This window comes from Mobula hypostoma, chromosome 26 (genome assembly GCF_963921235.1).
Source record: "Mobula hypostoma chromosome 26, sMobHyp1.1, whole genome shotgun sequence".
In the NCBI taxonomy this organism is placed as follows: domain Eukaryota; kingdom Metazoa; phylum Chordata; class Chondrichthyes; order Myliobatiformes; family Myliobatidae; genus Mobula; species Mobula hypostoma.
This window is the reverse complement of record NC_086122.1, coordinates 5,348,265-5,364,689: the sequence shown is the minus strand read 5'-3', so window position 1 is coordinate 5,364,689 and position 16,425 is coordinate 5,348,265. Positions and strand designations below refer to the sequence as shown.

Here is a 16,425-nt window from a genome sequence, read left to right as displayed (position 1 = left end):
TTCCAGTTTCAGCACATCCCTTCTAAGATAAGAGGCCCAAAACTGCTTACAATACTCCAAGTAAGGCCTCACTTGTGCTTTATAAAGTCTCAACATTACATCCTGGCCTTTATATTCTAGTCCTCTTGTAATTAATGCTAACTTCACAATTGCCTTCCTCACCACAGACTCAACCTGCAAATTAACCATTGGGGAATCCTGCACAAGGACTCCCAAATCCCTTTGAACCTCAGATTTTTGCCATTTCTTTGCTCATTCTCCTAATCTGTCTGCCTTCTGTAGTCTCCCTACTTCCTCAGAACTACCTGCTCCTCCACCTATTTTCATATCATCTACAAACTTTGTTACAAAGCCATTATCCGAATCATTGACATATAACGTAAAAAGAATCGGTCACAACACAGACCACGGTGGAACACCACAAGTCACCAGCAGCCAGCTAGAGAAGGCTCCCTTTATTTCCACTCTTTGCCTCCTACCAATAAGCCACTGCTTTGTCCATACTACAATATTTCCTGTAATACCATGGGCTCATGTGTGGCACCTTGTTAAAGGCCTTCTGAAAATCCAAGTACACAACATTCTTTGTCTATCCTGTTTCTAATTTCTTCAAAGAAGAAAATTCTACGAAACCATGTTGACTGTGGCCTATTTTATCATGGTCCTCCAAGTACTCTGACACCTCATTGTTAATAATCACCTCCAACGTCTTCCCAACCACTGAGGTCAGACTAACTGGCCTATAACTTCCTTTCTTTTGCCTCTCTCCCTTCTTGAAGGGAGGAGTGACATTTGCAATTTTACAGTCTTCCGGAACCATTTCAGAATCTAGTGATTCTTGAAAGGTGCTTCCACAATCTCTTCAGCTATCTCGTTCAGAACCCTGGGGTGTAGTCCATCTGGACCAGGTGACTTAAATATCTTCAGACCTTTCAGTTTCCCAAGAACCTTGTCTCTGGTAATAGTAACTTCACACACTTCATGACCCCTGACACCTCCATACTGCTAGTGCCTTTCACAGTGAAGAAGATGCAAAATACTTATTTAGTTCGTCCACCATTTCCTTGTCCCCCATTACAACCTTTACAGCTTAATTTTCCATCAGTCCGATATCTCGCCTCTCTTTTACAATTTATGTATCTGTAGGAACATTTGGTATCCTCTTTAAAATTATTGGCTAGCTTACTCTCATATTCCATTTTTACCTTAAAGACTTATTTAGCTGCCTTCTGTTGGTTTTTAAAAGCTTCCCAATCATCTAACTTCCCACTAAATTTTGCTCTCTTATATGCACTCTCTTTGACTTTTATGTTGGCTTTGACTTCCCTTGTTAGCCATGGTTGTGTCATCTTGCCTTTAGAACACTTCTTCCTCTTTATGATGTATATATCGTTTGCCTTCCAAATTGCCTCCAGGAATTCCAGCTATTGCTGCTCTGCCATCAATCCTGCTAGTGTTCTTTTCCTATCAATTCTGGCCAACCCCTTTCTCATGCCTCTGTAATTCCCTTAACTCCACTATAATACTGCTACATTTGACTTTAGCTGCTCATTTTTATGTTTCAGGGTGAAGTTGATCATACTATGATCACTTTCCACTAAAGGTTCTTTGACCTTAAACTCTCTAATCAATTCCAGTTCAATGCACAACACCCAATCAAGAATAGCTGATCCCCTAGTGAGCTCAACCACGAGCTGCTCTAAAAAGCCACCTCACAGGCATTTTAGAAATTCCCCATCCTAAAATCCAGCACCAACCTGATGTGACCAATCTACCTGCATATTGAAGTCCCACATGACTATTGTAAAATTGCCCTTTTGGCATGCATTTTCAACTCCATTTTAACCTGTAGACCACATCCTTACTACTGTTTGGGGGTCTGTATATAATTCCCATGAGGGTCTTTTTACCAACACACACAAAAAATGCTGGTGAACGCAGCAGGCCAGGCAGCATCTATAGGAAGAGGTACGGTCAACGTTTCGGGTTGAGACCCTTCGTTAGTCCTGACGAAGGGTCTCGGCCCGAAACATCGACTGTACCTCTTCCTATAGATGCTGCGTGGCCTGCTGCGTTCACCAGCATTTTTTGTGTGTGTTGCTTGAATTTCCAGCATCTGCAGATTTCCTCATGTTAGGGTCTTTTTACCCTTGCAATTCCTTAGCTCTATCCACAATGATTCAACACCTTCTGACCCTATGTCTCCTCTTTCTAATGATTTAATTTAATTTTTTACCAACGGATTCACGCCACCCCTCTGCCTTCCTGCCTATCCCTTTGATACAATGTGTATCCTTGGACATTAAACTCCCAGCTATAATCTTCTTCCAGTCGTGATTCAGTGATGCCTACATCATACTTGCCAATCTGTAAATGTGCTACACGTTCATTAAACTTATTCTGTACACGGCGTGCATTCAGATATAACAGTTTTAGTCCTGGGTTCACCTTTTTCGATTTTGTCCGCCTTTTACTTTGCAACTAATCCTGTTGACTGCAATTTTGCCTTATCAGTCTTCCCTTGCTGGGAGTCTCACTACATATTGCGTTTGTTTGTAAACCAACTACCTCATCTTCCACACTATCACTTCAGTTCCCATCCCCCTGACAAATGAATTTAAACCCACCTGAACAATTCTAGCAAACCTGCCTGCAAGGTTATTGGATCCCCTCGGGCTCAGGTGTAACTGGTCCCTTTTCCCCAGAAGAGATCCCAATGATCCATAAATCTGAAACCCTGCCTCCTGCACCAGTTCCTCAGCCATGCATTCACTTGCCAAATCATCCTATTATTATCCTCACTGGCACATACCACAGGCAGCAAACCAGAGATTACTATCCCGGAGGTCCTGTTTCTCAGCTTTCTACTTAGCTCCGCAAAATCTCTCTTCAGAACCTCCTCACCTTGTCTACTTATGTCATTGGTGCCAATATGTACCAAGACTTCTGGCTGCTCACCCTCACCCTTGAGAATGCCATGGACACGACCAAGGACATCCCTGATCCTGGCACCGGAAGACAACATACTATTCTGATGTCTCTATTGTGCCCACAGAGCCTCATCTCTGTTCCTCTGACTAAGGAATCTCCTAGTAACACTGCAATCCTCTTCACCTCTCTGCTCTTCTGAGTCACAGCACCAGACTCACTGCCGGAGACCCCAGTCACTGTGGCTCTTGTCATAAGGGGGCGTTGGAAGTGGACCCAAGTGCAAGACACAGACACTGAAGTACTAGGAACAGGACAAGGTTTATCAAGAAAGCAAGGGGAGTCAGGAAGAAACAACACTGGACATGGACACAGGCCCTGGATGAGACAAGGACATCGGGCCTGGGCTAGGACTAAGGCTAGGAAAGCAGGACCAGGACAAGGAACTTGGAACTAGGAGCCTGGGCTAGGACTCCAAGCAAGAGGACTGGACATGAAACTCCTGCACAGGACAAGGCACATGGACAAGATGAGAACACAAAGCCTTGACTCGGACAGGACGAGGTTCTTGGACTAGATGAGGTTCTTGGACGTGGCTTGGACCAGACGAGATTCTTGGACGTGGCTTGGACCAGACGAGGTTCTTGGATGTGGCTTGGACCAGACGAGGTTCTTCTGGACAAGACGAGGGCACTCCAGCATGGGACGAGGGAACTCCAGCACGGGACGAGAACACAAAACCATGACTTGGACAGGGCAAGGTTCTCCTGGACTGGACGATGGAACTCCAGCACAGGACGAGGGAACTCCAGCACTAGGCTGGATGAGGTACTCCTGGGCTGGGCGAGGTACTCCAGTGCAGGACGAGGAACTCCAGCGCAGGACTTGGCTCTTGGACTAGGCTAGGCTCGGCTCTTGGACTCAGCTCGGTTAGCTCCTTGGGTACAGAGCCGGGACTCCTTCTTGGAGCGCTGGGCCAGGACCCTTTCTAGGACGCAGGGCCGGGACCCTCCGAGGACGCAGTGCCAGGACCCTCTGAGGATGCAGGGCCGGGACCCTTTCTAGGATGCAGGGCCGGGACCCTCCGAGGACACAAAGCCGGGACCCTTTCTAGGACGCAGGGCCGGGACCCTCTCTTGGACGCAGGGGCGGGATGCTTTCTAGGACGCAGGGCCGGGATGCTTTCTAGGACGCAAGGCCGGGACCCCTCTAGGATGCAGGGTCGGGATGACTGCCGAGGTAACTTGCGGACGAAGCTGTCAGGAATTCACATGGGGAGGGGAAGGGAACAGTCCAGCAGGGAACTCTTGCTTTGCAGAGGTATTTATGTGTCAGCCCAAAACGAGAATCAGGTGCCTCAATTAAGACACCCAATGGAACAGGGGAAAACAGGAAAACCCAGAATGAGGATCGATGAACCGGACTGTGAACCAGAATGTGGATCTACACTTGGTGCAGATGTGTTTATCCGGGAGACTGGAGGTCTCCCAGACTCCCCACATCCCACACACAGTACAGGACACTGACCCTGGAGCCATTCTCACTATATTACGCATTAATGGAGGAGGAATGAACAAATAAGGACAGTGAGAGAGTAACTTACAAGACAATTTACCTCACCCAAAACTGATCTTGCTTAAAACTAATGAACCAAAGCCGGTCTAAACACTGGCACACTCACAAAAATCACCGTTCCATTTGCCCTTGAATTCTTCTTATTGGCCCTTTCTGATGAATCTCTCTTGCTGATTGGTCACCCCGAATCAGAAAAACCGCCGTGAAACTCTGCCCTCAAAATCTCAATCGCCACCCTGATTAAAAGGTAGCTCTTTTCACGCACCCCTGGTGTGGATTGTCCAACTCCTCAGTCCTCAAGAAACACTACAGAATCTAGTTATTTTCGAAAGGTCATTACTAATGCCTCCACAGTCTCTTCAGCTGCCTCTTTCAGAACCCTGGTGTGTCATCCATCTGGTCCAGGTGGCTTTTTAGCACCCTCAGCACCTTCTCCTTAGTAATAGCAACAGCACTCACTTCCGTCCCCTGACAGTCTTGAATTTCTGGCATTCTGCTAATGTCTCTCACAGTGAAGACTTACACAAAATATTTATTAAATTAAGTTCATCCACCACTTCTTTGTCTCCTCATTGCGACCTCTCCTGCATAATTTTCCAGTGGTCTGAAATCCAATCTCATCTCTCTTTTTCTCTTTATAGTATATCCTCTTTTATGTTTTTGGCTAGCTTCCCTTCATAATTCATCCCTTTTCTCTCTTTTCAGATTTTTTTAGTTGCCTTCTGTTAGTTTTTAAAAGCTTACCTATTCACTATCTTCCCACTGATTTTCGATATATTATATGCCCTCTATTTTGCTTTTATGCTGTCTTTGACTTTCCATGACAGTCACAGTTGCCTCATCCTCCGTTTAAAATACTTCTTCATCTTTGGGATGTAGTTATCCCGCAGCTTCCAAATTTCCCTGCTGAAACACCAGCCACTGCTGTTCTTCCGTCATCCCTTCTAGCATCTCCTTCCAATCATCTTTGGCCAGCTCCCCTCTAATGTCTCTATTATTCCCTTTAATCCACTGTAATACTGATACATCTATCTCTCGGTTCTCCCCCTCAAACTGCAGGGTGAATTCTATCATATCATGCTCCCTCGCATTAGCCATTTATGCCCCGGGAGAAAAGTCTCTGGCTATCCACTCGATCCATGTCTCTTTATCATCATATACATCTCTCATTCTGCTTCACTCCAAAGAGAATACAAATAAAATGTTAAGATGCCTAAAAAATGCTAAAAAGCCAAATCTAAGGTTGTTGTACCAAAGTGCATGAAGCATTTGTGAAATGGCTGCCACGGTAGTGTAGCAGTTAGTGCAACACTACTGCAGCTCGAGGCATCAGAGTTCAGTATGTTTTGTAGGACTAGGTGTTATTTGCACTCCTGAGACATGCTGCCTAGCCTCTGTGGGGTTGTCAAGTGAGTGGTGGCATTTTCTGGGTTATCAAGTGGGTGCCCTCTTTCCTCAGCATTTTGCTGATAGGCCCACGACACCACCGGAGGGTTCAGTTCTGGCGTTCTCTGTACGTCCTCCCCATGGAATGCATTTGTTTTTCCCCAGATCCTCTAGTTTCCTCCTACAGTCCATGGGCATAGCAGATACATTAATTGGTCACAGTAAATTGTCCTGCAGTTGGGTTCGTGTTAAATTAGGGTTGTCGGGGGTTGTTGGGCGGTGTGGCTCAAAGGACCAGAAGGACTTGTTCCGTGCTGTATCTCTAAATAAAATTAACAATGAGATAGGTGTAAGTGGTCAGAATGTGATAGCTGCTACTGAGATATGGCTGAGGGATAACTAAGGCTGGGAACGGTAGGCATTCCACATTTGGAAGTGGGCGGGTGGGTGGATGGGGTATTGTTAGTAAGGGATGAAGTCAGGCAATGGTGGGAAAGAAAATTAGTTCAGTAAATAAAAATGTAGAATCATTCTGTGTAAAGAGAAGAGGCACTGTGTGAGGGGAGACATCAGTGGGAGTTGTCTGTAGCCGCAGAAGAAGTGGTAATGTAAGGCAGAGTAACAAACTAGAAATTAAGAAGGGATATAGCAGAGTACCTCAGAAATTAGTATTCTGCAGCCTGTGACAACACTAAACAAAATAAGACCGTGACTTAAGGAAGATGCAAAACAGCTTCAAGGCAACAGACACAATGAGTGAAGTGACAAAAACATGACAGTTGTAGTATAATGGTATGAAACCAGCACAAAGGCAATGAATTATAAAATAGTGTTAAGTCAGGAAATATTAATGTGCAAAGACACTCGAAGTTAGAATCAGACAACAAAGAATTAGATTCTTCAGCCCTTGTAACCATTGTGAGAGTACCTGCCTCTGACATCTTTACAAACAGTGCGTTCCAAATCACAGCCACCCTCTGGGTGCACACATTTTCCGTAGATCCTTCTAACTCCTTAATAGAAACCTCCTGTTATTGATACCTCTGTTATGGGGAAAAGGTTCTTACTACCCTCCCTATCTACACCTGTCATAACAGTGTACACCTCTGTCAGATCTTCCTCAGACTCCTCTTCTCCAAGGCCTATCCTGTTTATCCTCATAACTGAAGTATTCCTTCCCAGGCACATCTTAGCAAAATTCATCTGCACCCACTCCAGTACATCCATCTGCTTCCTACGTTGTGGTGGCAGGGCTGCTTAAAATATCCCAGCTGTGGCCTATCCAAAATTTTGTACCTGACCTTCATGCTCATGGCCTAGCTAATGAAGGCCATTATCCCATCTACCTTCACCGACTTATCTAACCGTCATCGATCGTTAAGGATCTTCACATCCAGGACTTTCCCTCTGCTCAATGCTACCTTTAGGGAGAAGGTCCAGGAGCCTGAAGACACACTCTCAACATTTTAGGAACAGCTTCTTCCCCTCTGCCATCAGATTTCTGAATGGAGCAGGAAGACTACCTCACTCTTTTCTCCCCTTTGTGCACTAATTATTCATTTTTATATATTTCTAATTGTAACTTACAATAATATTTTATGTGTTATACTGTACTCTTGCTGCAAAATAACAAATTTTGTGACATGAGACGGTGATAATAAGCCTGATTCTGATTCTCTGCTGCCAACTTCAGTGATCTATGGGCATGTAAACCAAGGCCCCTCTGTTCCTCCATCCTCTCCAGGGCCCTATTATTAATTCTGTTTGTCCTACTTCTATTGCACCTGTCAAAGTGCATCACCTCACAGCCATTGGCATTAACTTTCCTCTGCCATTGCTCCACCAAATTTGCAGGCACTCAGGGTTTTAGTCTGTCAAGACTGGAGCATTGCAGTTGACACTAAAATAGGTGGTACAGTGGACAAGGAAGAAGGTTACCCGAGAATTACAGGGGGGTTTTGATCAGATGAGTAAGTGAGCTGGGGAATGGCAAATGCAATTCAATTTGGATAAGAGCAAGTTGTTACATTTTGGAAAGTCAAATTCAGGTAAGACGTCACAGTGAACTGCAGGCCCTGAGGAACACAGACAAAATGCCGGGGGAACTCAGCAAACCATGCAGCCTCTGTGGAGGAGAGTAAGCTGTTGACATTTTGGACTGAGATCCATCATTAGGACTGGAATGGAAGGGTGGAAGAAGCCAGAATGAGAAGGTGGGGGCAAAGGAAGGAGCACAAGCTGGCCGGTGAGGGTGAAACCAAGTGAGGTGAGGCCCAGAGGAGTGTTGTAGGACAGGGACACCTTGGAGAACAAGTGCAGAGTTGCAGGGGCAGGCAGGGTGATGAAGAAGGTTTTTGGAATGCTGGCCTTCGTCAGTCAGGGCACTGAGTATCAGGGTAGGGAGATTATAGTGCAGGATGCTAGTGAGGCTCCACCTGGAGTATCCTGTTCAGTTTTGGTCACTCTGCTATAGGAAAGGTGCCATTCAACTGGAAAGAATGCAAAAGAGTTTTACAAGAATGCTCCCAGAATTTGAGGGACTGAGTTATATCAAGAGGTTGGCAGGTTATGACTTGATTCTGGAGAGTTAAGAAGATTGAGGGATAATATTTATTTATTTTTACCTATTGAGATACAGTGTGGAAAAGGCCCTTCTGGCCCGAGCCATATCGCCCAACAATCCCTGGATTAATTCCTCGCCTAATCATGGGACAATTTACAATGACTAATTAACCTATGAAATAGTATCCCTCTTGACTGTGCAAGGAAACCAGAGCAGCAGGAGGAAACCCCTGCATTCACGGGTGGAGAAAGTACAAACTCCTTACTGGCAGTGGTGGGAATTGAACCTGTGTCTCCTGTACTGGAAAGTGCTGTGCTAACTACTACACTACCATTAGACAGGCATAAGATCAAGAGGGGTGTAAATGGGGTGAATGCACTAAGTCATACAAGTCAGCATTAGTTTGAATTCACCAGCGTTTGGGAGAAGGGGTGATTGTGAATTGCAACTTACAAAATTCCGACAGGGTTAGACCAGCCATATGGGGGGAGAGTGCCTCTCCCGGCTGGCGAGCCTAGAATGAGAGATCACAATCTCGGGTAACGGGGGCAAAGCTAGGGATGAGTTAAGGATGGTTTGTTTCTCACTCAGGTGACAATGAACCGAGGATGTACTAGCAGCCACGGAAGTCTGTGGACGTCAGCTACTAAAGCGAAGACTTAAAGGCCAAGAACATGGAAATATGATGTTGAGATAGATGCTGGGACAGGAACGATAGAGCTGGACACAGGGGCCGAGTGGCCTCCCCCTGCCCCCTATATTTTACGTGGTGTCCGCTTGTTGTCGTTTTGTTTCTATCGATTAACATTGTGATACATTCAGGCCGCGTCCCACCAATCATGTTCCACGGACTTGGAGCTGATTCCTGTTTATAAGTCGTCTCACAACCCCCATTCCCCGGGATGCTCTGGGAATGGAAACAGGGACATAGGAAGGAGGGAAATTGCCCAGCTCCTAGCCTGTTTCATATTCACCAGCCGCCTCACCTATCCCCGCCCCCCTGACTCGGCAGTTGATCCACTCAGGTCCTGCCAACGAGTTGGGTTTACTGAGCGGTTCGAGCGGCTCCGATCTTTCTCCTCAGGTCTCTTGACTGTCTGTCTCAGCTGGGGAAAGACGCGTGGACCGTAACCGTGGCCCCGTCCAGACAGAGCGACTCAACATGGCTAGCCTGTCTGGTGTGTGGCCGCGTCCCGGACTCCTCTGGCTCGCAGTCCTCCTGCAAGTCGTCTGCTTGTGTTTAGCCCAAGTAAGTGCAGGGAAGGGTGGAAGTGGGCACTCGGCAGCTGGATAGCGGGACCTGCATTCGCCGAGTTGTTTGCCTAGGGTGGCAGGTTTTTTTGGGTAAAAAATATTCAGAATAACGAGTTAAATTCCACTTTCTCCGCAGTCCCCATAGTTTGTTTGCCTCGCATCACTGTCTGCCTTTCCCTTCGCCTCGTCCCTTCCCTTTGGTGTGTGTGTGGGTAACCAGTCACAGATAGAACCATTATTTGACTGCCAGCGAGAGGCACTCTCCAAATTTACAGTGACAATTTGCCCCAATTAACAACAGCAGAGTCATTGCCCAGCCTAAAAGAACAGCCAGCCTTAATGGATCAGTAACCTTCATGGGCTATACCGGCACCGGAGTGGGCTTCCAGGGCTAGCTCCTGAACTCCCTCCCGCTTCAGCGTTGGCTTGAATGAAGAATAGCCGGGGGATGCTGAACTCCATCCCTTTGATTTGGATCCTCCTGAGTGTGTGCGGGTCTGTGGGGTGTGGAACACTGGTGTATCAGTTATTAGACTGCGTTCACTACTCGCGGGTATCTCCGCAGACAAAGACCAGGGTTAGTTTACAAAGATGCACACTCACGGACACCAAGGTCGCCAGCAGAACCCCGCTTACCAGGAGAGGGTCCAGCATCTCTGACTGCCGTGATCTCGTCTCGGGAGATTCAGCGCGATGCCCCTTTACCGTACTCCTGCCCCATGTATACAATATTTTAAAATATCATTTCATTAATATAACAGACACACCACTCTGCCGCGCCATTTCTTGCTTCCGTTTAAGAGAAATAGTTTCATATGTTGTTCTCCATCGCTTAATCCTCTCTCTTTCTTTGGACAGGTTTCGATATGGGAACAAGGTGAGCTGGGCTCTCCGGGCCCGGCTGGGATCCCTGGAGCAGACGGGATAGATGTGAGTTGTGGAAGTGTTTGTGTACTGAGGGGAGTCTCACAAAGAGCCGCATTGTCCCAGGTGCCAGACCGCGGAGTCTGCAGTGACATCGGCGGCCGGCAGGGGCGCCTCCAGCCGGCTCCGGGACATTCCGGTATATCCCTTCTCACGGGGGTGCGGGGGTGCAATCAATTGCATTAACGCGCCGGTTAAATCTGTTTTACTCTGAATATTTAGAGATCCGTCTTACCTAAGTATGGTCTGTTTAAATGTAAGCCCGGGAAGTAGGAGTCGCGTAGATTAACGTTACGAAAGTTCTGTAAACCAGGGCTATTAATGTAAACTATAAAACAGACCGATTAAACCGGTTTAAGGTATAAACGAGCGGTTTAGATGACGGCAGCAGGAGAAAACGACGGAGTATTGCAGTGTGAACACGAATTAAAAGCTGCTTCCTAATTATAACTGAACGCGTCTCCAACATTTAGCGTCCCGCAGTGACCGCTGAAACACCCGAGACAAGTCAAGTCAGTCCAGTTTATTGTCATGTGCCCAAGCACGGCGAGAGGTTTGTGAACAATAAAAAAAAACTTGGCTGGCGGCAGTATCACGGGCACGTAGGTCCCGACAACACGCAGAGCTCAAGTTATGCCGAAGTTCTACTTGGCAGTGCTGTTCTAAACAAGACATCAGTCCACAAATCCGAAGCAGTGCGGGAGGTGGTCCGTAGTGTTCTGCTGCCGAGGGTTCTGCACCGGATGGCTGTCGGAAGGTAGTTGTTCCCGAACCTGGTTGTGTGGGATTTCAGATTCTGTGTCTCCTGCCCGACGGTGGCAATCTCTGGCTGAAGAGTTTTTGATTCTTAGGCCGTTTCTGAACAAACCTTTTCCGCTGCCCCGATCCCTGAATGTTGTTTTTTTTTGTCTTTTCAGGGGGAACCTGGGCTCATTGGCCCCCCTGGACCACCAGTAAGTGACTCTCTTTAATCCACCTACAACTTGCACAGCTAACATCTCCGGAGAAAGACTATTATCATGTTTCTGCTAAAGCAAAAACACTAACAGGAATGCCAATTCTCCCTGCATTTAGGGGCCTAAAGGGGAAATGGGAGCCCCTGGACCAGATGGACTGGAAGGTGACCCAGGATATGATGTAAGTACCTTTGAAGAGTGCTACTGGAAATGTTTTCAGTGGGGGGGGGGCGTGGCAGTTATGAATGGCTGTGAAGGGGGTGGGTCAGGCATTTTAAATGTCTTATGTGTTTCAGTCTTTGCCCCCTCTCCTTTTGAAGACACCAGATTTGCAAATTTCTTGAACATGGAGACAATCACATCTCTTGGATTATAAATTCAATCTGTTTAATAATTTTGCCTAAAGATTGATATTCCTGTATGCAATGCCTGAGAATGTGTACTGCAGATGTTCCAAAATTGGATAGAAATTGGATTTATATTGGTCGAATGAATCGAGAATCTACGTATGTGGGAGACTTGACACATAAGAGATTCTGCAGTTGACGGAAATCTTGAGCGACACACACAAAATGCTGGAGGAAATCAGCTGGTCAGGAAGAATCTATGGAGGAGAATAAGCAATCAATTATTTGGGCTGAGACCTTTCATCAGGACTTACACTGGAGACAGCCAGTGAGACAAGTACACCCATGCACTGGAGACAGCCAGTGAGGTGACAACATATTGGTGGCCCATTTTTTACAGAGAACTTGCACCATGTACAGTCAATGAATTGGCAGCCTGTGTACTGTGAGCTTGCACTGTGAAATGATCACCTGCTCTGTGTGAATCTGTATTGTGTCTGCGACATATTCTGATGAAATGAACTCTCAACACCCAGGAGCTGAAACCGTGTACTGTGTATACTCTGAGCTGTGTAACGTACGCCTGGTAAACCGAGACTGTGTATGAATTCCATGCCACGAGAGCCTACATGCTACACATCTTGGAGGTGGAGATGCTGATTTGTATAAATCCAGTGAGCAGAGAACCATGTGCAGCCCATCTATCAGGAATACCTAAGCGGGTAAATCAGAGGAGCTGAGAAACTACAGTGTATATTTCTTGAACTGAGAACTGCATTGTGTACATTCAGTGAATTGAAAACCATGGCTGAGTACACTTTTCTGAGAATCTGAATCTACACCAATGTACCAGGATTGAAAGTATGCATTATATGTATCCAGTGGGCTGCAGACCTGCCCTGTTATATTCACCAAGTACCAAGAAACTGCACTGTGTACATCCAATTACCTAAAAGCCTACAATGTGTACATCCAATATGCTGCAGATCCATGGCATTCTACATCCAATAAACTGCAAGCCTATAGTATTCAACATCCAATAAGCTGCAAGCCCAAAGCATTGTACATCCAATAAACTGCAGATCCATGGTGGATACATCCAATAAGCTGCAAGCCCATGGCAGTCTGCATCCAATAAGCTGCAGATCCATGGTGGATATATCCAATAAGCTGCAAGCCCATGGCAGTCTACATCCAATAAGCTGCAGATCCATGGTGGATATATCCAATAAGCTGCAAGCCTATGGCAGTCTACATCCAATAAGCTGCAAGCCCATGGTAGTCTACATCCAATAAGCTGCAAGCCCATGGCATTGTACATCCAATAAACTGCAAGCCCCTGGCATTCTACATCCAATGAACTGCAAGCCCATGGCATTGTACATCCAATAAACTGTAGATCCATGGGGCATACATCCAATAAGCTGCAAGCCCATGGTAGTCTACATCCAATAAGCTGCAAGCCTATGGCAGTCTACATCCAATAAACTGCAAGCCCCTGGCATTCTACATCCAATGAACTGCAAGCCCATGGCATTGTACATCCAATAAACTGTAGATCCATGGGGCATACATCCAATAAGCTGCAAGCCTATGGCAGTCTACATCCAATAAGCTGCAAGCCCATGGCATTGTACATCCAATAAACTGTAGATCCATGGGGCATACATCCAATAAGCTGCAAGCCCATGGCAGTCTACATCCAATAAGCTGCAAGCCCATGGCAGTCTACATCCAATAAGCTGCAAGTTACAGTGTGTCCATCCAACATAAGCAGGATAGCACGTTCAATGTATCAGAATCGGAACTGTCTATACCTAGTGCACTGGGAAACAAAGCAGTATGCACTCAATGTACAATGTTCTGAACTGTATATACTTCAAATGGTGTACTATACAGTACATCCAATACAATCAGAACCTGAAAAACATCCCTCTGTACTGTGAATGGCAATCTGCAGCTGTGTTCCCTACACTCCGTGAACAAATAAATAACAAATAGATGCTGTGCTTTCCCAGGTACCAATGAGAAAGCACCTTTGGATGTAGCAAACTGAAAGTGCCAACATGTCTGCTGCTGTTGGGTGCCCGTTCTGGACTGAGTTGAAAGAAGCCGTGTCACTGTACTTTTTACATTTGGTGCTGCAGCATTGTACAGGCAGATTTGGATCTTAGTGCTAGGGGTTTTCAGGGAAAACATGACAACAGTCAGCTCGCTCGTCTGCAGCCACCAGGAGCTGATGCAAAGCTAATCATTGAATTCCACTCAGTACTGAGGAGGCTTATGGCAGGGTTCACTTTACAGACTGGTCAGATTAGCATTGTGCCCCGTTATATTCCATGTGGAATATACGACATTGAGGAATAAAGAAATACAGACAGAGAGCGCAAGAAAGACTCAGCAGGCCAGGCAGCGTCTGGAACAAGGGAAACAGGATTAAGGATTCAGACTGATGCCCTTTCATCAGAATTGAGAAGTCTAGTGTGTTTTACATCACAGGGAAACATAGAAACATAGAAACATAGAAAATAGGTGCAGGAGTAGGCCATTCGGCCCTTCGAGCCTGCACCGCCATTTATTATGATCATGGCTGATCATCCAACTCAGAACCCAGCCTTCCCTCCATACCCCCTGACCCCTGTAGCCACAAGGGCCATATCTAACTTCCTTTTAAACATAGCTAATGAACTGGCCTCAACAGTTTGCTGTGGCAGAGAATTCCACAGATTCACCACTCTCTGTGTGAAGAAGTTTTTCCTAACCTCGATCCTAAAAGGCTTCCCCTCTATCCTCAAACTGTGACCCCTCGGAGAGGTGAAGAGTATTAAAGGAATGGTTGTGATAGGGTGCAAAGCCAGAGATGCCGAATGACATAAATGGAGATGGTGCCAGCTAGGAGGGGTTGATGAAAACACATCCACTGCAGACGGTCTGTCTGTAGGAGAGGTAAACAGAGAGAGATGGATGAAAATGGATAAGGTGGAGAAAAAGAGATAAAAAATACAAATTCTGGAGCAGTGAGATACAAGCTGTGGAAAACTAAAGCACTGCTAACACTGGTGACCTAAATCAAATAGTGAAATTTCATCAGGCTGGCCAGCATCTGTGCAACGAGAAAACCAGGTTAATGGCCTTTCATCTGGACTGACTGGTTCCAATACAAGCTGAAAAGGTTGATTATCTGAAGCTGAATTCAGCAGTCAGTTCTGAGTACTGCCATGTGCCAAGTTGGAAGATGAGATGTTATTCCTCCAGTTTATTTTGTGGTTTGTTGGGTCAACATAAAAAGTCAAAGTGGGATTGGGATAGAGAGTGAAAAGAATAAGTGGACGGTCAATGTTACCTGGATGAAGATGGCTTTTCCGTTGCCAAGGTCATCCTGTCATAAGCCCTGACTGGAAGATGGATAAATTGTTTCAAATGGGAGGTAGTCTGGGCCCTGAGTATTGGCAATGGAAATGGTAGAAGGGCAGGTGCTGCATCTCCTGTAGTTGTACTGGGAAGAAGGGAACGGTTGCTGGTGCAGATGGAAAAATGAACCTGGAATTCATGGAGGGCACAGTTCCTTTAGAATGTTGGAAGTGGGGAAGCGGTGGTGGCATCATGCGGAAAGAGGCGGGAATTACAGAGGGCAAGTCGTAGAAGGTGGACAGGAATGACACGAGGAAGCCTGTCGCTGCTCTGAAAGGATGAAACATAGAAAGATGCAGTTCAGAATCCTATCGTCCAAATGGAGGGTTAGAAAATAGGAAGCCAACTCAGAAGTAGTGGTGTTGAAGGGGTTACTATCAGAGCAATTATAACAGGATTCAGGGAACTGAGAGAATGGAAAGGAGTCCTCACTTAAAGGAGGGTGTGAGAAATGTAGTCAAGATAGCTTTGGAGTATGTGTGAGCTTGCTATGAGGTATTGCAGAGAGGCAGAGTGTGCATTGTGCTACATTGAAATTAAAACTGAGATGGTGTGAGCATTTTGGGTCTCTTTAACCATTTAATTCATGTCTATAACTGGAAGCCCATCCAGACTCAGGCACATTGATATATGTGAGCTTTTTTGGATTGAAGAAGATATATTCAGGGCCACGATGAAGGAACGTGGGAGTGAGATAAACTGAGTTGCTGTTTCAAAAGGCCTCCATGGGTGGTTTGAAATGTTTTCCTCTGATACAAGTAAAAGTGAGTGGGTTTGATTTCATCGCAACAGCCTGCTGAAGCAATGCTTATCACGTGTGTTCATGTGGCAGGAAGGAAGCCAGCGCCTATGAAGGGGCAGGAGTGATCAGCAGCATGCACAGGCATGGCTTTAAACCTGAAAAGTTCACGGAGAATGCATTATTTTACCATGCCACCACATTCCCACTATCGATAAACATAGATTTTCTTCTTTTTAGGAAACATAGAACACCACAGTACAGTACAGGACTTTCAGCCCACGATGTTGTGCTAATTTATAATCTACTCTAAGATCAATCTAACCCTTTTCTCTCTATTGC

The 16,425-nt window shown here is 46.0% G+C and overlaps 1 protein-coding gene across 1 annotated transcript in view; it reads left to right on the top strand.

Moving 5' to 3' along the window:
- The first annotated feature begins 9,491 nt into the window (after positions 1-9,491).
- The window catches only part of col9a2 (procollagen, type IX, alpha 2), a 174,117-nt gene continuing 167,183 nt past the window's right edge, over positions 9,492-16,425 (top strand). The window contains exons 1-4 of the mRNA XM_063033572.1: positions 9,492-9,701; positions 10,565-10,636; positions 11,548-11,583; positions 11,705-11,767. Of these exons, the coding sequence (XP_062889642.1) occupies positions 9,615-9,701; positions 10,565-10,636; positions 11,548-11,583; positions 11,705-11,767 (258 nt within the window). The 5' untranslated portion in view covers positions 9,492-9,614. The remainder of the gene's footprint in view (positions 9,702-10,564; positions 10,637-11,547; positions 11,584-11,704; positions 11,768-16,425) is intronic.